The following is a 22,631-nucleotide window of genomic DNA, read 5'->3' as shown; positions in this document are numbered from 1 at the left end:
CTGCCAGCGTCAGCTGGGGGACGCTGCTCTGTTTTAGCCCCTCCTGGGTCCGGAGGTGAGGGGCTTTTGTTTTCAGGTGTTTACTTTCTCCCCCCGAAGGCGGGACAATTTACTCTCCCTGCACGGATTTCATTTGGGGGAGCTATTTGACTCCGGGCCCATCACGGCGCCTTTTTCAGACCGATTCTCTAGGGACGAATTAGTCCCTCTTTTGTCCAATTGATCCCTAGGCCTTAGACGCCGCGGGCTGTTGCCTCCGCCGGGCCCAGACCTGGGAAAGACCTTAATTAAAAAGGCGCGCGGCAGCCCGGCCCCGGGCGAGTCCTTGATCCGGGCCACGGCGATGGCGGAGCCCTCGGTCTCGGACAGCGCGGGGCACCCCCCGCGGGGCCTCAAGTGTCCGAGCCCCGGACTCGCCCTCGCCGCCACGGGAGACCCCGGGGAGGGACCCCGGGGAGGGAGCGCGGCGCGGGACACGGCGCGGGACCCCGGGGAGGGAGCGCGGCGCGGGACACGGTGCGGGACCCCGGGGAGGGAGCGCGGCGCGGGACTCCGGGGAGGGAGGACAGCGCGGGACTCCGGGGAGGGAGGTAAGCGCGGGACTCCGGGGAGGGAGGGCAAGCGGGACCTGGGGAGGGAGCGCGGCGGGGACACGGTGCGGGACCCGGGAAGGAGCGCGGCGCGGGACACGGTGCGGGACCCCGGGGAGGGAGGACAGCGCGGGACCCCGGGGAGGGAGCGCGGCGCGGGACACGGTGCGGGACCCCGGGGAGGGAGCGGCGCGGGACACGGTGCGGGACCCCGGGAGGGAGGACAGCGCGGGACCCCGGGGAGGGAGCGCGGCGCGGGACACGGTGCGGGACCCCGGGGAGGGGCGCGGCGCGGGACACGGTGCGGGACCCCGGGGAGGGAGCGCGGCGCGGGACACGGTGCGGGACCCCGGGGAGGGAGGACAGCGCGGGACCCCGGGGAGGGAGCGCGGCGCGGGACACGGTGCGGGACCCCGGGGAGGGAGCGCGGCGCGGGACTCCGGGGAGGGAGGACAGCGCGGGACCCCGGGGAGGGAGCGCGGCGCGGGACTCTGCGCCGGCTGACTGACGGCTCGGCAGCGAGGGTGGGGGAGGGGAAGGGGGGTGCAGCGGTTGGTGCCGGACCGCGAGTCTCCTCTCCTTTGCCGCCCCCCCCCCCCCCAGCAGGCCGGGCGCCAGAGGAGCAGGGTGCAAAGCGCTCGGCCCAGGCCTGGCACCTTCCAGGCGCTTAATAAACGTTTATGGGCTGATTGATCGCCCGCGCACCTGCCCCCAAAAGCGAGCCCAGCTCAGGGACCGGGAGGGGAGGCGGAAACGGCGCGCACGCGCACTAGAAGCCCTCGGGGGGGGGGTGGAGCGGCTCGGAAGCGGACTTGCGCACGCGCACTCCGTCCCCAGGGCGCGGATGGGAGGGAGCTGTGTCCCCGGATTCCGGGCCCGGCTCCTCCGGGTGACGCAAGGCCCCGCCCCGCCCCGCCCCCGCCCCGCCCCCGCCCCTCCAGGAGCACCCCCTAAGCTCCTTTCCCGTCAGTCCGTCGGGTCTGTCAGTGGGTCAGGTCGGACCTTCCGCGCCCTCCAGCCATGACCGCCGCCCTCCGCATGCAGAACACCGGCTCCCGGCGCGTGTTCGTGGTGGGCGTGGGCATGACCAAGGTAAAGGCCGGCCTGAGGCCGGGCGCAGCCTGGCGGAAGCGGCCCTCGCTGGGGGAGCCTGAGGCCGGGCCCGGAGCGGGGGCAGGAAGCGGGGCGAGAGCGTGGGGTCAGTTTCCGGGGGGCGGAGCTGACGGGGGCCGACTTGGGCTGCAGGGAGGGAGACCCCGAGGCGGGAGGCTCCCACCCCACCGTGATCACTCCGAGACGGGGAGGGGCCGCGCGGGGCGGGGCGGGGTCCCAGCTGCAAGGGGCGTCCGCCGTGCGCCTGCACTTAACCAGTGTCGGCCAAGAACTGGGCATGTGGGATGAATGGGGGGGGGGGGGGGAAGCCCTCACTGTGCGCCTTAGGAGCCTCAGGCCCAGCGAGCCTGGGGTGGGCGCAGGCTTTAGGTCAGAGAGACGTCAGTGTCATAGATGGGGTCTCTGTCTATCACCGGAGGTGTCCATCACCCGGCAGGCTGTTGGCCACACCCATTGTAAGTTACAGGGCCAGGCCTCCTTGTGAGAAAAGAAGAAAATGAAAACAGCAACCAGGGGCCAGACAAGCTAGAGAATGGAGTTCTAGCTGCCCAGTTTCCCGCACTTTGGCTGTTATCCAAGGGACGGGGCTGGAGTTTAAATAAATGCACGTCTCCGGCATCAGACCTTTGGGGAAGGAAGGTGGGCTCCCGGGGAGGACCCTGTCCTGGAGCCGGGTCCGGAAGTGGGCGAGCCTGGCAGCCGGTACTGGCTTTCCCGAGGGCGGTGGGAAACGCGCCAGAGCAGGGGTCACCGTGTCCTGTTGCAATTCTATTTTGTCAGATGTTTCCCAATTACATTGTAACTGCCTTTGGGCTTGGGCCAACACTCAGGCTGGGCTGGAGGTCCTTCCACCTTGGAGTCAGCAGCCTCTCAGGTCCCAAACTTTGTGTGGTCTCATAGGATGTTCTCCTTCAGGTGTTTCTGCCGTGGGTTTCACTATTACGTGAACCTCCTTCAATTCCTGAACCTTCTGAATGAAATCCACAGAATCAGAACTTGAAAGGGAGCCCAGTGACCATCCAGGCCAGGCCCGGCTTGCAGGACTCCACTGAAGAAAGCACCCAAGGCCCCTGAGGCAGCCTGTGCCATTTGTAGCACTCCTTAGGAAGTTTTTCTTTCCTTCACACCCAAATGCAGAACAAGGATGATCACTAGCCTTGTGGATCTGGAAGAAGCTATTCTATCTTGAAGCTCTTTTCCATTTGGGCAAGTAGTATTGAAGCCTGCAAAGCTTTGGTAGAAAATCATCTTGCCCACTCATCCACTTTGAACTTGTGAGGCTGATTAAAGTTTAGAGACCATTTGTCTCATCTTAATAGGTCTGGCCTTATATTTCTAGCTTACAGATCTTTGTATTGATTTTTTTTCCTTCTGCTGTAAACACATTTGTGTTTCTTTAGTTACTTTTTTTTTTTTTTTTTAAAGGTAGCCCTTTTCCATTGATTTTTTGCCTTTCACTCCCAATCCCCTCTTGTTGTTTGTTATCTCTTTCTTTCCCTCTGGAGTTTTGCTTATTAGTTCCTCTTTTTCCTCCTACTTTTAATTGGTTACATAATTCTCCTCACTCCCCCCCCCCCCTTTTTTTTTTTTTTTTTTTTTTTTTTTTTTTTTTTTGCTGAGGCAATTGGAATTAAGTGATTGCCTAGGATCACACAGCTCTGAAGTGTTAAGTGTTTGAGATCAGGTATGAACTCAGGTCTTCCTGACTTCAGGGCTGGTGCTCTAACCACTGTACCACCTAGCTGCCCCTCTCCCTCCTTTTTTCTTTTCAATTAAGTAGATTTCTCATTCCTTTCCTCCCTTTCAGCTAGTCCTGTGCATTTATTTCTGTAAATTTCATTTTTTGTGTTTCTTTTCAAAAAGGATTTTTCTCCTTTATTATCCATCCTCTCTTTCTGTCTACTCTAGATCCCTATTCTCTGATTCATGACCCCCATAATTAATTAATCTCTCTCTTTTCTCTATGTTCCTCCTGCAATCAAAACTTCCAAGGTGTCTATTGTAAGACACTTTTTTTGCCGTTGCCTGGGAGGACTTGCTAATAGATCTTGGAATACATAAACATATTTCAGTATTTCAAAAAGGCCAAAGAAGTGATTTACAACTAAGGGTAACATCCTGAAAAGCTGAGCATCATTCTACAAGATTGAAAAAGAAAGCTACTTAGTGAAATAAAAGACTTTGAAGTATTTTTTAATGAAAAAACCAGAGCTAAGTGGTAATTTTGAAACATAAAAACAGGATTCGGAGAAATCTAGAAAGGGAATTTATTTGGGCCATTGGAAGGAGCTACCAGATGATGTAGTGCTAACACTCTAGTGAGAGGGGAGAAACAGGTGCCTTTTTAACACTTTCATGTCTTCTGATATATCAAGCAGCTTAAATAAGAAAAACAGAGGATCTGGGGGTGTAATATTTCTGTTCTAAATATTTGTCGAAGGGAAAGAGATGGGAGAATAAGAGGAATATGTTAAAGGAGATTTGATGGGTGGTAGGACAGTGAGACCCCATAGATGAGGAAGGAGTAATGGAAAAAAGTCTTGGTAACTTCTGTTTTTTCTTTTTTTTATGTTGAACTATCACCTCAACCCCTAGAAGAAGGGGGGCTCATACTTTTAACTTTTTCTAGAAGATATTCACCCCATCGAGTTCATTTCCAAATGTGATTCGGGCTGGATCAAACATATCTATGTGGACTGTCCCCTTACTAAGACTCCACGTCCTGGCAGGAATTCTAGCACTTGGGTTTCTTGGGATTTGATGTTGGAACCTCTGGACACTCCTGAAGTTGTAGTTATCTTTAATATTGTGCTTAAAAGCAACAAGTACAGACAACTGGATTGAAACAGTGGCAGGGCCATGGACTCATGGCTCTGCTGTGCTCTGCTAGGGAGGCTGTTCTTGCTGAACATAGCCCGGCAGGAAAGCAGTAGTGGAGGCCGGCTTTGGCTGATTAGCACCTTTTCAGTGTATATCAGGCCTGGCTCAACAGTCAGTCAAGAATCCATCTCTTTACACGGGGATGGAAGGCTAGAGTCAGCCACAGAATGTCCATCATGCTCCAGATTGGGGAGCAGGGGCCCGTCTCTGGAGGCAAGTTGCCCAGCATTTCCAGGTGGGCTGGCAGCGTGCCTCAGGACCTCAGGTGGAGCTCCCATTGGCCAGGTCCTGAATTTGTTTTTTATTTGTTTATTTATATCAGTCATTTCCAGTTCGAAGCACTGCTTATAATAGAGAAAACTATTCGACATTGTGAATCCATTTAAAACCGTACACAGCATTCTGCCCTAGGAGTTTTTTTTCCTCCATGTGAGGAAGGCGGTCTCTTTCACCATCCATCCTTTGGGACCAGTTTTGGTCTTTAGTGGCTGAGTTATAGTGATCTTTTGATAATCTTTCAACTTAGACCAACATAGTCTTTGTGTATTCTTTTGGTCCTTCTTATTTGACTCTTCATCCATTCATTCCCATAACCCTCCTAGCCTTAATCAATGAATGGGCAGCTCAGTCAGACTGACTAAGCTTAAAAAGGCCCAGGTCTCCTTCAGCATCTGGGGCCATCTCCAGCCGGCCTGACCTACATCTGACCATTGGACTCAGGGGGCTCTGGAGGGGAAAGGGAGACTGGTGACTTTGTCCGGCCTCCCTCACTTCAGTCCTCCTCACTTGTGTGTCCTGGCTTCCCCTCCTCCGATGTCATGATGCTCTTAGAGAAAGAAGGATAAACCACAACTTGAACATCTTTCATGTCTTCTTGTACTCCCTCCGGTAACCAGTAAGAGGAAAGAGAGGTCTACTCTCCCTTGGCCAACCACTCCACTTGGCCTGGGTTTCTGTTTTCCCTTTTATAAAATAGTTGCAAGTGAACTAAATGATTTCTTGAGATTTCTTTCAACTCTGATTTTGTTCTATCAGTAGCTGACTGATGTAAATAGACTTCAATCTGTTATAAAGACAAATAGACAATGAGATTTCTGCCTCCCCCAGCAGGTGCAGAGTCTTTCTACAGAAGCCTGTGTCAGTGGCTACCTGAGCTGGCTTTCCACTCTGAAGGTTTCTCTGTCACAGACACTTGTGGCCTTTTTTTTTTTTTTTTGAGGAGACATTTCTCTCTAGTCCCTCCCCTCCCTGTGCAAGTTCTTATTTATTTTTTCAGCATAAAAAAATTCTGAATTTTACAATTAAAATGGGCACTTAGTAGAATAGGAAATGGGAATTTGTACATGAAAGTACACATCTCCAATGTGGACAGTAATTTTTCTTTTTAAATAACAATAAACAAATTACTTTAAAAACAATAACTTGTAGTTGATGTTTTAAAGATGGACAGAATTTCTCCCAGTATCCTTTCCTTCTTTGCCAAGAGCTATCTCATATAGTAAATAATATTTTTTTTAAAAAGAGAAAGAAGGGAAGAACTAATCAATACATCAAAAAGGCTTGAAAATACATGTGATATTCTATATCCATTTCTACCTTCACAAAATTGTGGATTTAGAACGTCTTTCTAAATCCCTTTTTTGGACCATATTTGTTCTTTATAATTTTGTGACATTCACTTTTGATTGTTTTGTGACAAGTCTCACTCTTAGTTGGCTGTCATCCCTTTGGCCTTCTTTTTTCTTCTGGGCATTGCAGAAATGTGGTTCTGTGACCCTCTTTTCTTGGTTTTTCTTTCTTTTAGGGGGTATCCCTCTCTGTAGCTCCTCTCTCTCTCTCTGCATTCCTCCTCCCCTCCCCCCAAAACAACCTTTGTAATTCAGTTATAATCAAGCAAAAGTCATCGCCCCACTGCACTGGCTGTGCTGAGCCAGTCTCCCTCATCGTGTGTCCTGAGTCCATTCTCACTCTCAGGAGGTGAACGGCAGGCTTCATCTAGAATCTAGACTGGTCATTACATTGATCAGAGTTCTTTAGGCTTTCAAAGCTGTTTGTCTTTAATGCTATATTACTGTATAAATTGTTTTCCTGGGTCTCCATACCTCCCTCCACATCATTTCATCCAAGTGGTCCTTATATGAAGGACCTTGTATGAAGTGGTCCTTCAAGGCTTCCTTGAAACCATTCCTTTTAATATAGTAATATTTCATTACATTCCTAGACCTAGACCTTTTCCCATAAAATTAATAGAAAGCCTGAGAGACAGAGCTTCTGGGTAACTGATAATCATTTTATTAATTATGGCTAGCAAATAATAAATTGAAGCCAACGGTTCTCTTGGGAACTAAAAAGGAATCATCCAGTGCTTAAATACCCTTGGAAGAATGGGTGTTCCCAACAGAATGACATCAATTCTAACTGGATAATAATTAATGAGAAAATGGGAACTGAAGAGGAATCATCCAGTGCTTAAATATCCTTGGAAGAGTGGGTTTTCCCTACATGCTGACATCAACTTTAATTGACTAACAATTAACGAGAAAGTGAATGTTATATTGAAAGATAGGCCTTTTTTCTAATGAGGGGCTGGAAAGGATGTGACTGATCATGTCAACATTCTAGAAACACTTATTTCTACCCAGATCATTTGACCTCTAGTAATCTATACAAAAGAATCTGTTTTCCACTTGGATCCTACCTCAGTAGAACAATGAGCCAGAATTATCTAGAGCAGGACTTCTTAAACATTTTCCACTAGTGACCCCTTTTCACCAATAAATTTTTATGGGACCCTGAGTATAAAGGTATATAAAACAGCTACACAAATCAGACATTTATGGACAACATCATAATTTGTGATCCCCACATTCACTTATGAGATTCCACATGGAGTCTCAAATCATAGTTTAAGAAATCGGGACCTAGATTAGATGGTCTTAATCAGAAATAAGCTGTCCCAGTTGGATGGGGCTCTGCACAAGAATGGGGAAATAGAAAAGGCAAAAAGCCCTGGCCCTCTCCCATATTAATAATTGGTTATTGCTCTCACCCAGGTGATGGCCATAGCGGAAGGTGTTTTTCGCAAGGGGAACCTGTGTGAGGAGGATTCTGTGTATTTGTGACATGTTTTATGTCCCCCATATAATTATCTTCATTCCTGTGACTAGAATACAAGCTTGTTGAGGGCAGGTACCGCCGTTTTGCTGGTATTGGTATCCCTGGTGTTTAGCAGAATGCCCTGGAGAGACAAAGCAGTAATAAATGCTTTGTGGTCACTCAGACCTAGCAGTCCCAAGAGGGGATGTAAGAAAGGGAGTCAAATAGAGGGGAACATCTTGGAGGTAGAATTAGGGGGAATGGAGGAGCATGTCATCATGGAGAGGAGTGAAGAGGAGGTTGGGGACAGGAGCCCATGTTGGTCCTCCTGGTGAGCAGGAGCATGGGGGTCTGTCTCTTCCCCCAGCATGCCCCCAGCGCCAAGGTGTGGCCATACAGCTGAGGCTTGTAAACAAGTGGTTACAGACCCCGTATCTACCCACAACATTGGGCCGTCAGATGGCATGTGGAACTTAGGGCTTTGTATTTCCAAGCAGAGAAAGTGCCTTTGCTGTGTGTCCCCCGCAGCCGGCTGAGCCGCTGCCTCCTCTCTCCCCTTCCCTCTACTTCCTCCTCTCCTCTTGTCCCTTCCCCTCATAGCTAGCTGTAAAAGACCTTTAAGCTCCCTAAGTTCAAAGATTTTTAGTATGATCTACAGTGCACTCATAGCATGGTCGGAAAGAAGCGATACAAGGCCACTCGAGGTCTCTCTCGAGAACTTTAGAATTGATCGTACAACATGGGAGACCCTGGCCTAGGACCACCAACCAGCATGGCGTGCCCTCCTCAGAGAAGGGCCCGGGCTCTGGGAGCACAGCAGAACCCAGTCAGCCCAGAAGGAACAGGAGATGTGTAAAGGCAGAGAAGCCCCTAGATGTTCGTAGGGTTTATTTGAGTCCAACCTGTGGCAGAGCGTTCCGATCTCATGCTGGTCTGATCAGCCACAGTCGGACACGCTGAACTCAACAGTGATGTCCCTTTGGTCCTCTTCGAGAAGGAAGGACAGCAACCAACCAACCAAAGGCCTTTGAACTCCCTAAGTAAGCCATATTTGAATAAATTACCCATCTCTTTGTTCCCTGGGCCCCAGTCATTACTAAAATAAGAAAAAACTACTCTCATTCTTTACGATGTGTATTTCTAGCATCTACGTAGCCCAGGTGGGAAACCTGAGACATGCTATTTGTGCTGATTGGTTCCTCTTGTTTGTCTAGTTTCAGAAGCCAGGGCTTCAGGATTCACTGGACTACCCCGACCTGGCAAAAGAAGCAGGTAACCTTGAGGCTCTGACCTGTCTTCCCTCCTCATTTCTCTTGCAGACAGTCTCACTTCCCTGAGGGTGAGGGGCTAGACCGGCCATGAATTGGGGCCGAAGCTTCCCCTGCCTGGGACTGCCCGGGAGCGGGCAGGAGAGACCATTTCACCCGGGCTCCGGCTGCTCTTCCCACATTTTTGGTCGCTGAATGATCGGTAGAGGGGTTATTACTTGGCTGCCTGTGACCTCTGTTATCTGCAATTGGGTGGCCCCATGTATTGAATTGAAAAAGCCCCTAATTTGTGCTAATTGCCTGCTCCATAGAGGGATTTCACTGCTTGTCCCCCATGCCCAACTGTGGCCCGAACTGTTCTCATTCCCTTTCCCCCACTTTCCTCAAGGCATCAGGGAGAAGTGGGGGGAGCACCGGCTCTGGAGTAAAGAGAGCCAGAGTTAGATCTGGCTTCAGACGGCTTAGCTGTGTGACCCTGGGCAAGTCAGTTAACCCCAATTGCCTCCAAAAATGAAGGAAAAAAAAAAGACTTTGGGCATTAAAATGCTTTCTCACTAAAAAGAGTGTAGGCCACTGTGGGCCTGATTCAGGCTCCTGGGCTTTACCTATGCTAGGGTCTTCCAGCTGCTGCTTTTCTCCTTCCCTGACTTCAGCTCTTCCTTAATTGTATTTCCTGAAGACACACGTAGGAAGCTTGATCCCAAGAGAGGTAGTATTTGCTGTTTAAACTTGGGAGAATGCTAGAACTTAATTCTTGACTTGCCTAAAAAGTCTTTTCTTTAAAATCCATTTATTTTTTGGTAGGCCTCAAGGCTCTGACTGATGCCCGGGTCTCTTATTCGGATGTGGAGCAGGCGTGTGTCGGCTACGTGTACGGTGAGTAGTGCTGGGGTGGGCTCGGTCACTCCCTCCCTCCGCTGGGTGGGCCCGGGCCAGTCTCCTCACCTGCGAACAGCAGTCGCCTTGTCCGGTGCTGGGGGTTGGGGGGGGGCCAGTGATATTAGGTATAAACCAAGCTGGAGAAGGAAATGGCAGTCAACCCCACCATGGGGTCACAGAGTCGGACCCCACTAAACCTTAGAGCATTGCCTCAATGTTAGTTACTGTTATTGTTGTGATTATCTCATAGCAGTTCTGGGGACTGATTACCCTGTCACAGAAGTGTGACTTTAGATACTGGTGTCCCCTCCCCCTCCCTGTCCATAGAGCAGTGAGTCTCCAGTCTCCTTCCTCCTCCCCCATCTCCTTCCTCCCACACATGCCCTGTGGCTGTTCTCTCCCATGGGCCTTTGTGCCTGTGCCTCTCCTGGCTGGCTCCTCCTTGGCCTCTGTCTCATCTTCAGGGCCCTGCTCCGGTGTCCCGGCTGGTTCCTCCAGCCCTCTGCTTTTCCCTGGCGGGGATCATCATCTCTGTGCAGAGGACCCCCCTCTATATCTGGGCTCCAGCAGCACCAGATGCCTGTTGGGTGTTTCAAAGGGATGCTCCATGTTGTCGTTGGCTTGTTCAAGTTGCGTCTGACTCTCCATGGCCCCTTTTGGGGTTTTCTTGACAAGATACTAGAATAATTTGCCATCTCCTTCTCTGGTTCATTTTACAAATGAGGAAACTGAGGCAAGCAGGGTTCAGTGACTTGGCCAGGGTCTTATAGCTAGGAAGTGTCCGAGGCTGGATTTGAACTCGGGGAGATAAGTGCGCCTGACTTCAGGCCCAGTGTTCTGTGCATTGTGGCACTTGGCGGCCAATTCAGGATGTCTGGAAAACAGCTCTTCTCCTTCTGCTTGTGAACCTTCCTCCTCTTGCTGAGAGTGTTTCCATCTTTCCAGGGTCCTGTAGTTCTAGCCTGGTTGGCACTCTTAGCTCTTCCTTTCCTCACCCGGCTGCCCTGGTCCGCTCTCAGCTCTTGTGTCTGCCTTCCCAACATCTCTCACATCTGACCCCTCGTGAGGACTCCCTTACTTACCAGCTCAGTTCAGATCCTTGTGAGCTTCTAGATCAGGGCTGGTGGACTTTGGCCCGAGGGCCCCTGACCTGGACTGTTGTAATATCTGCTAATTGGTTTTCCTTCTGCTCTGTCCTCCAGCTCAGTCAACAAGCATCTATTCAAAGCTGTTACCAGCTTTGCCAAAACTTGTCATTCTCCTAATCAGTAAACGCCAGGGACTGTGCTTGCCTCTAGGATCAAAAATCAACCCCTTGGTTTGGGTTTGTGGCCGGCCCAACTGCCTTAGAAATCTTTGGGATCTTGTTTTCCTCTACTGCCCTTGGCCCTGTCCAACCCCCACTCCCAGAATGCTTTCCTTTCTCTCAACCTCCCATTTTCTGTCCAGAACCCTTTTTAATCCCCTCAGCTCCCAAAGTGAGCTCCCTTGTGTGTATTTGGTCTATTTTTGTCACGTAGGTACCTGTTGTCTCCTTGAGTACAGTGTAAGCTTTTGAGGACAGGGGTTGTTGAACTTTTATCCTTATGTTCCTGATAGTGCCTGGCTTTCAGTAGGTATATCATAAGTGCTTGGTGAGTGATTGATATCTGAGCCTAACTTAAGTGTGAAGAAATCTCATCACCAGCAAGTTGGCCACTAGCTCTGACCTAGCCTTACATTAGTGATACAGAATTGCCCTCAGTCCTGATGAATTTGTTTTAGAGCAAAAAGCTCGTCAGGAAACCTTATGCAGGAGGATCATGTGGCTAATTTACCTTATAAAAACCCCATCCCTTTCTCTGTTACCTTCTAAAACCACCAAAAGTATGGAATGAGAAAGTGAGTCTGGAGCAAGGGTGATGTGAGACCTGAGAGTCTCCTCACAGTGTGTACAATGGAGTTGGAAGAATAGCAAATAGATGCTAAATGGTGTATCTGTAGGCAGCCTATTTCACTCATGGATGATAGAAACAATGGCTCAGGATGCCACATTTATCATACAGAGAAGCAGAAAAGTATGTGAATTAAATTTGGAAAAAACAGTTGGACTCGACCAAATAGATTTAAGAGAAATCTGTGTTGAGAATAATGTAATTTTGAAAACATTGAGGGTTCAAACTCTCTCAAAAAGAGAAAGACAACAAGTACAAAATGAGTGTCATTATCCAAAAAGGCTGCTAAGAAGACTTATTTACTGACCCATGTGCTGCCGAGAATGGTCTCTTCATATATGTAGGGAACACTTGAATAGATGAGAAGGGGATATATGTGCTTTCCAGATAATTTTCTGTGGCAGATTACAGCCTTGTGATTACATTTGACTGAAAGGTGTAGAGTCATCAACAAACATTTATTAAACGCCACTTTGTGCCAGGTTCAGTTGCTTAAGCTCTGGGGACAGAGGGAAAGGCAGACCATCTCTGCCCTCGTGGAGCTTACAGTTTGCTAGACAAACAACTAGGTACAAATTAGGTCTATACCAGACAAAATGAATATGAGCTTAGAGAGACGGCACTGAGGTTAAGGAAGGCCAGAAAAACTTAATTGAATAAACAAAACATTTCCAACCCAGAGGTTAAGATTATATCAGCTTCTTTGATAAATGAGAACAGAGTGAGCCTCATATACTTAGCAACAGGAAGGGCATAAATTAGGGCCACATGTACTTACCAAAGATCTTTGTTCATGTTGTGAAGAATTTTATTTAAAGAATCTAAGTAAAAGATGGATTCTCTATAAATGAGTCAGTTATCTATAAATTATCTCTTTCTTTTTTCTTTTGTTTTTTTGCACTAAAAAGTATTTTATAGTTTTCCAGTTACATGGCCCAGATGGTGACAGGGAGTCAGTCACAGGGACAATCTCCTGAATCATATCTTGTATCTTGAACAGTGCTTTGGAGAGTTTAAATAAATACAAGATAAAAAAAAATGTGCATTCAATCTATAATTGTATGGCTTAAAGTTTGATTTGTAGCTCTTTTTTATGGATATGAGTATGTGGTGAGTATGTGTGGACCTGTTTATGACTTGCTTAGTATTAAGAATCAGAGATCTCTCTTTTATCGAATGCTCTTATTCTATGTATAGGAAACACCTTGTTCAAAACTGCATATGTATCAGTTAAATTGAATTCTTTTTTTTTTTTTTTTTTTTTTTTTTACCAAAAACAACACAATAGCATTCTGTCTACTGAGAACATAGTTTCTATAAAGTAGATGCTGCAGACTTAGTGGGTTTGGGTTGTCTAGCTGTTGCTGGTGTGTTTGTTCCTTTCTTATACCAGATAAAGGTAACTTTCCCTGCCTTCAAGGCCCCTTGCAGAGTTGCCTCCTTCACTAAAATCTGCTGTGCTTGATTTATCTCCCACCTCCAGTCCGCCCCGAGTTATTTCATTTCATCTCTCCTGGCACTTGACATGTACTAATCTTATTAGTGATTTGTGTGTCTCGTGCTGCTCAAACTTTTTGGTTTTAGGACTTTTGAAAATTATTGAGGCTCCCAAAGAGCCTTTGTTTATGTGGGTTATTTCTATTAATAGCTACCATATAGCTATCATACTAGAAATGAAATGCATCATGACTAATATGGAAATGTATTGCATGACTACACATGCATAACCTATATTGAATTGCTTGCTTGCCTTCTCAATGACAGTAGTGGAGAGAGAATTTGGAACTCAAAATTTTAAAGATGAATTTAAAAAATTGTAACTGGGGAAAACAAAATATAAATAAATTCAAAAATAAAATGAGAAAAATAAGAAAAAGAAATGAGAAAGTTTCTATTATTATGGAAATAGTTTTGACTTCATGAACCCATTTGAAGGTTTGGGGGGTTGGCAGTTCCTGGACTATGGTTTGAGACCCAGTGTCTCAATATCCCTTTGTTGGATTGGAAGGGCCTTGAGGAAAGGCAAGGATCTGGTTTCCTTCTTTCACTATAGCAGGTATTGGCTGAGTTGGCACTGACTTGCCTTCTGATCCAGCTGATACCTTTCCCAGGTTCCTCCCATCTGTCTCTTACCTCTGGCTTCCCATCGCCACCCTCATGATGACCACTTGCCTCCCAAAGGGCCCACCACATTCTCTCTCTCTCTTCTGGTCCCATCTTTGTGTTGCTCCCAGAACGATCTTTGTGATTCCGTCATGTCCTCTGCTGCTAAGTCTTCCATAGCTCCCTGCTGCCCACAAAGTAAGGACCGAGCTGCTACAGCAGCACTCGGAGCCCTCTCCTGTCCAACCCTTTCCTTTTCCAGATGGATCAATAAGTGGGGCAGCGGATAAGAGCGCTGGGGTCAGGAAGGCTTGAATTCAGGTACAGCCTCAAACACGTACTGGCCGTGTCTCCCTGGGCAGGGCCCTTTGCCTTTGTTTGCCTCAGTTTCCGCATCTGTAAAAGGGGATGATATCTTTCCCTAGGGTGAGATAATCACTCAGTGCAGGACTTGGCTTTTTTCCTGTTCCTCTCGTTACCATTTCTCATTGTCACCTCCATCCCCCCCTCCCCCCGCACCCCCTCCCATGTTCTCTCGGGTTCTCCCTGGGCCCTGGGTGCCCTCCTGGCTTCTGCAGCCCAGCCTGGGATGCTCCCCGCCCCTCCTCACAGCCCCACGTTTTGGGGGAGCATGATGCTCTGCAGGGCACGGCCTTGAGCCCCAGCCACCCACGATGGCCAGTTGCTTCACAGACCACAAACCAGAGGAATGATGCTTCCCCTCTCCGCCGTCTTACTGAAGTGCTCGGGAGCTGCCGGGGAAGCTTTAAGCCGGAGCCACATCCCACATCCTAGCCTGGGGCCCTGGACCTTGCCTTGCCCGGAACCCCACAGCCAGGAGCTGCCCCACACGCACCGGCCCTCGGGGGCGCCCTGGTGCTTGGGGGGCAGTTTTCCGGAGGGTTTGGTTTCCCGACAGCGCCTCCTGGAGGCGCCGTTCCTTAATCACCCCCTTCTGGCTGCTCCCCCTACAGGTGAATCGACGTCCGGCCAGAGGGCCATCTACCACAGCTTGGGACTGACCGGGATCCCGATCTTCAACGTGAATAACAATTGTTCCACCGGCTCCACGGCCTTGTACATGGCCAGGCAGCTGATCCAGGGCGGTAAGGCTCCCGGGGATCCCTGTGGGGGGGGGGGGCGCCGGGGGCCTCCGGGAGGTCTGTCTGCCTTGTTCCTGGGCGGACCCGAGGAGTCATGTGGGCGCCCCCGGCTGTGCTGGGCCCCTCAGAGCGCCCTGGGTGCCCGCGGGCCTCGTGCTTGGGCTCTGGCCGCCGCTGGGCAAATGTGAGGGGGCCTGTCACCTGCCGAGCCTGCTGGGCGGGGCCTGCCCCGGGTTTGCACACGCAGCTGACCCTCGCCCCGTTGGGGGGGGCTGTCACCCCAGAGTTACAGAGGAGGGAACTGAGGCCGGGGGTCTGTGGCCTGAGAGGTCTGTGGCCTGAGAGAGCTCAGCCCAGCAGCACAGTGCCACCTAGTGGTCATGGGTTGTCTCGTGGAAGAGGATATGGGGATTAAAGACACTCCCCGGAAAGCCCTGGGCTCTGAGAGGCTGCTCTGACTTAAGGCAACATTGTGTAATTAGGCACCTTGGGTTTGTTTTTTACCCCCACAACATATTTAAATTTAATAGTTTAATTCAGGAACATAAAGTACTGCCCGCCCTCAATAGACAAATACAAAAAAAAAAAAGCCTCAGATGTTCCCCACGCTGCCGAGTATGGGGAGTGGTCGCTGTCTAACTCCCTGCCTTTTTTTCAGGTCTGGCAAACTGCGTCCTGGCGCTGGGGTTTGAGAAGATGGAGAAGGGCTCCCTCGCATTCAAAGTGAGTGTCGTCTGTGGCTCAGGCCTCACAGGTGCGAACAGAACTCTCCATGTGGCCAAGAGGCTCTTGGGAAGAAGAAGGGCAGCTTTTCACGAGCGCTTTTTGTATCGTCTCCTTGTATGGTTTTTGATGGGAGGATTTGGGTAGGGTTATAACAAAGGCTTCCCTACCAGCCAAGCACTGCTTTGGCCCATTGAAAAATGTCTGCCTACCCAGGTTTTCCCTCATGCCTTCCTGGGCTGGGAAGCTGGCCGAGAGCCTCTGGGCGGGCTGGGACCTCCGAGGGGTCTTGTCCAAGCTGCCCACCTGCGCAAAGACCCCTTCATGTGCTGCCTGGGGACAGAGCCCTCCTGGGACAGCCTCCCCTCTCTCCGTGGTGACTTTCCTGCTTTAGAAATTTTTCCTTAAACATTTCTTCTTTGCAACTTCTGCCCATTCTTCTTCTTAACCTTTTAGGGGTTAAGGGGGGCATGTCTAAACCCTCTTCTCCATGATAACCCTTTAGATACATTTTATTACACACACACACACACACACACACACACACACTCTCTCTCTCTCTCTCTCTGTCTCTCTCTTTCTCTGTCTCTGTCTCTCTCTGTCTCTTTCCTCTCTCTGTCTGTCTGTCTGTCTCTTTTCTCTCTTTGTCTCTTTCTGATTCTCTCTGTCTCTCTCACATAAAGAATACCAGGAACTCTGATAGGATACAAAGGCCAACAAAACAGGATCCCTCCAGAGGGGCTCCCCTTCTGCTAGACAACGCACCATGTCCACCAAGAAGAAGACCCAAAGTATATACAACAATTTGAGAAGGGGAGAGGCCCTGTGTGGCCCTTGAGGGGCTCACATCATGCGGGCTCCCACAGAGAGCATGGAGGCCGTTCTGGGGAGATGTAGGGGAGTGCAAGGAAAGTTTGACAGACACGCAGGGCATGTGATGGGAGGTACGGTAGCCAGAGTGGGAGGGACAAGTGTCCCCTTCAGCCTGTCCTCGTGCAGCAGGATCTTGGGACCCTCCCCCGACGCTCAGGATGTGTCCTGCATGTGGCACCTTATTTAACCGGGTACTCCAGAAGGACTCTGAGGGCCTGAGGGTTTGGGCCGCGTCCCTTCCTGTTCTGGAAGATGCAGGGCCTCTCTTGGCATGTCCCAACACTGTGTTCTTAGCTGTCACGTTGTGTGCTGACTCCTAATGTATTTGCAGCCACCCTTCTTCCTCCTCTCCCCCCTCCCCCATTTGCCCACAATGTCAGCCTCTACATCATTCTCTCTAGATAAATACTGTAACCTTGTGAGTTAGGAAGGTTTGAGCTACATACAGAGTGCAGAGCCCCCGGCCCAGAAGAGCCCCCCAAGAAGTACTTTCTGCTCATCTGCTGGGGGGCACCTGTCAGATGGGCAGGCAGCACAAAGCTTGGGGACACTGCTGACACCTGACTACAGCTTCAGAGTTTTGTGTGGCCCAAAGCCTGGAATGGCAGGCAGGGCCCAAGCCAGCCCCTGGGCTGAAGATCACCGACCCCTGGGCCAAGCCTGATGGGATACAAGATTGGGGGGTCAGTGACCTCTCCCAGGGCTGGGGTGTGTGCTCAGGGTTGTCTGGTTACCCCTCCCCACCTGTGCTTGGGCACTTAGTTTTCTGGACTTTGACATAGTAAGTTCTTTATGCTTACCCCAAATCTGAACTTTGTTCATCTGGCTGCAGTTCTATAGCTTGCTTGGCAGTTGTGGGGTTTCTTCATTGCATCAGTTTTCACTCTCGCTGAAAATTATCTGATAATTTGATGAGCCAGTCACTGGGCCCTCCTTCAAGTTGTTGAGAAAGAGGAGGAAGAAAAGGGGGTCAAGGGCAGGCCTTGCGCCAGAGTTCTCCTGTCAGGGCGGTTCGGATCCTCTAATGCCTTTCCTTTCAGGCCATTCGCTCAGGCCTTTAACAATCTCCCCTTTGTCCCTTGGCCCCCATCTCTCCATCTGGTCCGTTCTTCTGTCTTGGTTAAGCAATTTACTGAAACACAGGTAAAGCCCGGAGCATCCCCGGCATACCCTGCTTAAAAAGTCAGGGAGCCTCCCTGGCCGTGACCCCGCCCCCAGCCCCTCACAAAGCCACGTTATTGCTTCATCCCAAAGTTTCTCTTCCTGATGGTTCACAGTCCTTCCTTTAATGCACAGCGAGAATTTTCTGAGGAACAGAAGCCCAGCTCACGGGTCTGTCATTTGGAAACTGGGGCAGCATTTGTCTTTCTTGGTCCAGTGACCCATTTCCCCTTTTCTGTGATGTTTCCAGGATCATCCCCAGTGAGTTGGCCATTGCCTCGGCTGTTTGCCTGAGCCCTGCAGGCCCAAGGCCTGGGTCTGGTGCTCCAGGTCCATTCCTGCTTTATGGAGGGGCAGCTTGGGGAGGGGCCTGCAGCCGTCAGACATGCTTCTAACACAAATACTCTCCTCCCCTTTAAACACTTCCTTTTGGATAAGACATAGCTCCCCATTCACCTGGCCCTTTGCCTCTGTTATCTCCGCTGAGCCCCAGCCCAGGCCCTGGTCCAGGGCCTCTCATCCTATCTGATAGAGGGAAGCCCAAGTGACCTAGCCATGGTCCACTGATGGCTTAGCCAGCAGAGTCCCAGGGGGACTGAAGAAGTTAAATCTACTTCTCTGATTCAAGATGAGCCTTGTGTGCTCTGTCCACTGGTGCAGGCACGTTTACCATGAAGGGGTTCCCTGGCTGGGTTGTCTCCTGAGAATCATGTGGGCTCTACTGGTGATCTGCTGCCTATCAGTACTTGTTCTTTGTTTGTGCCTGCCTTCCTCCTCCTTCTCCTCCCCCTCCTCCTTCTCCTCTTCTTTCTCTTCCTCCTCCTAGTAAAATGACTTACAGACATTATCTCCTTGGCAAAGACATTCTCTCACTGGATCTTCGGATCACTCTGGAAGGCAGGTGTTCTTATCTCCATTTTAATAATGACGCCTGTCTCCTAGGACTGTTGTCTAAAGATCAAATGAGATAGAAGTTCTCTTATCTTTTTTTTTTTTTTTTTTTGGTGAGATAATTGGAGTTAAGTAACTTGCGCAGAGTCATACAGCTAGCACGCATTAAGATTCAGAGACTGGATTTGAATTCAGGTCCTCCTGGTTTCTGGGGGAAATGCTGTAACCACTGCCCCAGCTCCAATGAGACAGAACGGAACATGCTTAGGAGAGTGCCCAGCACAGAGTCAGTGCCCTATAAATGTTAGTGGTTATCACTGTTATTTTACAGATTAAGGAACTGAGGCAGGAAGCAGTAAAGTCGTGTGTCTGAGACTGGATTTGAACAGGGGTCCTCGGGACTCTAAGCCCAGTTGTATTGTGACAGCAGCTTCTCCTCCTTAGTTTAAAGGCCTCTCAGTTGACTCTGAAGCTCTCTAGGCCAGTGGGTTTTTCTGGGCCCGTTTCCCTGCTCAGATGTCCTCCATGCTTGGGAGTCCCATCATTCCTATACCATACGTCTCTCCCATGTCACTTCCTAGGCATCTTTCAGGACCCAGCTCACGGCTCCACCCAGAGGGCTTCCTGGTGCACTGTGAGCACTGCCTCTTCTCTTCCATCCACCTTGTTGAATGCACCTGATTTTATTTTCTAGTCATTTCCCATTTGTCCCTTCAGCTAATTCCTTTCTTGTGCCCCTGCTGACATGGCGGGAGCCAGTCTAGCTGCTCTGGGGGCCCTGGGAGAGAGAACTGTGCACACAGAGAGAGATCCCCCAATCTCAGAGATTGCTCAGACATCAGTAACATCTTCCTTTGTTTGAATGCATTTGCCTTAGCTCCCCAGTTATGTCCCAGGCTCTTGAGGATTTGGGGCTTCTTCCTGTTTGCAGAGAGAGTGATCAGCCTGTGGTTCTTGGCTTCTGCAGATGTGTAAGCGTGTAGCACGAAGAAATCATTTTTTAAAATACTTATTGTTTTTAAACCACTTACCTCCAGCTCCCAGAGAAAAGAATTAAAACCAGTTGACCTAGAAGGCTGTTTAGTAGCCTTCCTCCCACATCTCTTGTTCCTTGACTAAGAAAAGTGTTTCATTATCCGTTCTTGAGGACCAAGAATGATCATTGCATTTGCTTCAGCTGCCTTTTAGTGCTTTTCCCTTTACTTCAGTTACTGTAAGTTCTATACTTACAGTATACTTACTGTAAGCTCGCTGCTTCTGCTCTCTTCACTTGCCACCCATTTATAAAATTTCTCTCAAGGAAATAGTGTCTACCTTGTAGAACTTATTATGCTGGAACCAGTAATTTTGGAGTTGCTCAAGATCTGAAGGATTAGAGCGGTTGGGATAATGATGTATGCAGTGATCAGTATCAGCTTTCAGAGTCTCAGAAAGTCCCAGTGACCTCCCCCCCTCTGCTTCTGCCTTTCTCTGGAGACCATCTCCAGAGATGTCATTTCCTTTCCACCTCTGCCTGTCTTTCTCTTGGGCTCTGTCCCTTTTTCCTTCTGTCTCTTCCTTCTGATGTGTCTTTCCTGGCCAGATTTTTTTCATTTGTTGGCCATGATATAGAGCTAATGTGTTGCACACACCTTTGTGTTTCCCCCCCTCATTTTAAAAGCTGCTAATGTGAATGTTTGTGTCAGTGTAAGAAGTGTTTTTCTTCAGTGTGGAGATTGATATGGATCATTATTAGTCTTTGATAAACAAGAGATCCCCATCCATTGGCAGAACACCCAAGATCCTTACCCGTATGTCCGTGTCTTTGGTGTGGCCAACTGGGGAGATTTCATAAACTCTCTGAATGCTTCCTAATCAGCGTTTGTCATCTTTTTGTTAACCTTTTCCTTTCATTCAATCTCTTTTGCTAATTTCCTTTCCCCACTTCCCCCATGGAGAAAAATTGATTATGATAAACATTTCCCATAAAGTTCCCTCTCATATCTGAAGGGAGAGAACATGTCTACCTGATCCGCTCATACTTGGGGGCATCTCACATTCATCACCTCAGCTTTTCCCTCTGGTCTGACCCTGCTTCCTAACCCTCCTTTTTCTTTCAAGGCCCCAGGGTTGCAGCCTTGAGTCTGACGTCTCTCATTCCCTTTTCCGATCTGCTTCCCAGTCTTTTTTTCTTTTTAAAAAAATTGTTCTTTTCTGAATTTAAATATAAAAAGAGCACTTCTACAAAAAAGAGGCTATTAATGAAACTGTACTTGCTGATTTTTTAAAGTATGTAATTTGTCCTAGATGTTTCTTTCAAAATTGTTCACTACTCCCTCCTGAGTGGTCCTCAAACTTTTGTTCTCAATATCTTTATCCTATTAAAAATGATTGAGGATCTGTCCAAAGAGTTTTTGTTTATGTGGTTTATAGTTATAGATACTGATCACACTAAAAATAAAAACTAATTATGAATTTGTAGACTCTCTGAAAGGATTTCAGAGATTCCCAGGATGCTCTGGACCAGACTTTGAGAACCACTGTTCTATACTCTTGTGGTCCTTCCTTGTGTTTTGACATTGATATCAATCCACATCCGGGTGTCTCCTAACAAAAAGCAGTCTGCTCCCCAACTTGCGCATGTGCCCTCTGTGCAGAAGGTGGGCAGTACCTCCATTCTTGTCACTCTTCACTCCAAACCAGAATTCTTCAAGTCGTTTCCTTCACAAAGTTTGGACTCCTCCTGTGTGTGTCACTTCATGTTTCCCAGGGTTCTCTGGATTTGTCCCATGTCATTTCTTTCATTACTCTGCCTTCAGTTACCATCTTTGACTGTTCCCTAGTGGCTGGGTGGCCCCTAGATGCTAGAGCTTTTCTTTTTTTTCTTATCCCCGCCTTCGGGATCGGGACATTGTCCCTGGCATTTGCCTCCCACCTTGTTTCCCTGTTACTGTTTTCTGAACCAAACTCTGTACTTATGTAGCCTCCTCTGCACGGTTCTCTTGTACACCCTTCTGAGACTCTGCCTCCCCCCGCCAATTCTGAGAAGCAGCAGGAGGCCGGTTTTCTCTGTTTCTAAGCTAGTGTATTCCTTTCATTTCCCTTTTCCCTTTTCTTTTCCTCTCTTGAAACTCAAAAAAAAAGAGAAGAGATCATATACCGTGCAGAATTACGGATGAGAGATGAATTCTAAGTTACTTAAGTTACAAAAGTTACAAAAAATAGAATATGTAATTTTGATTACATGAAATTTTAAAGAGCTTTTGCACAAGCAAACACTAATGCCTCTAGCATGAAGGGAATGTGGTCAAAGGGGGAAAAAAAGCCTTGTGACAGATTTCTCACATAAAGTTAGGTATCCAAGGTCCACAGTCAGCCATCAGGAAGAGATAGGACCACAAGCTATTTCCAAGCAGATCCAGGATCCCAGGATTCGGGCTGACACCTCCCAAAGGTTTCATAAACCCACAGCGAAGAGATTGGCTATGAGGATAAAAGGGGAGACAGGTTGGAGTTGTAGAAAGACGGGCCCATTAATGCAGAGGTGTGAAGGGCGCTACAGTGCCTGGCACACAGTAGGTGCTTCATAAGTGCTGGTTCCTGTAATGAGTCGGTAGAGCTTTGAGCCTGCTTGGGAAAGCAGTTTAGAACCAGGCCAGTAAAATAGCTGCAGTGGCTGTACCCTTTGACCTGGAAGTCTCATTCATACCATGGAGATCTCTAATAAAGAGGAAGTCTCTCAGCAGCTCTCTTTTGTGGCCACAAAGAACTAGAAAGGCCCCTTTGTGGACCGTGGAGCAGGGAAATACTGATGTTTGGTCCAGCTATCTAATCTGCCATTTTTTTCTTTTAAATTTTGTTTTTGTTACGAGTTGCGGGGGGCAGGAAATGGAGATATAGAGAGAATGCTGTGATACAGGGAGATGCTCAGTTGCTGCAAAAGCTCTTGGAACTGGGTCCCCTCCGACTCCCTCGATGCCCTCTGAAGACCTTTGGGTTCTAGGGTACACTTCTCTTCCTCCTATTAGAATGCAGGTC

At 48.9% G+C, this 22,631-nt stretch overlaps 1 protein-coding gene across 2 annotated transcripts in view; it reads left to right on the top strand.

Moving 5' to 3' along the window:
• The first annotated feature begins 1,423 nt into the window (after positions 1-1,423).
• SCP2 (sterol carrier protein 2) overlaps positions 1,424-22,631 on the top strand; it is a 70,834-nt gene continuing 49,626 nt past the window's right edge. The window contains exons 1-5 of one of the 2 annotated variants that reach the window (XM_031969099.1): positions 1,424-1,682; positions 8,894-8,951; positions 9,752-9,823; positions 14,838-14,969; positions 15,625-15,689. In XM_031969099.1, the coding sequence (XP_031824959.1) occupies positions 1,611-1,682; positions 8,894-8,951; positions 9,752-9,823; positions 14,838-14,969; positions 15,625-15,689 (399 nt within the window). In that variant the 5' untranslated portion in view covers positions 1,424-1,610. The remainder of the gene's footprint in view (positions 1,683-8,893; positions 8,952-9,751; positions 9,824-14,837; positions 14,970-15,624; positions 15,690-22,631) is intronic. The other variant, XM_031969098.1, reaches the window with a different exon arrangement.

This window comes from Sarcophilus harrisii, chromosome 4, assembly GCF_902635505.1.
Source record: "Sarcophilus harrisii chromosome 4, mSarHar1.11, whole genome shotgun sequence".
Lineage (NCBI taxonomy): Eukaryota > Metazoa > Chordata > Mammalia > Dasyuromorphia > Dasyuridae > Sarcophilus > Sarcophilus harrisii.
Note: the sequence above shows the minus strand (reverse complement) of the source record. Positions and strands in the feature narration are given on the sequence as shown.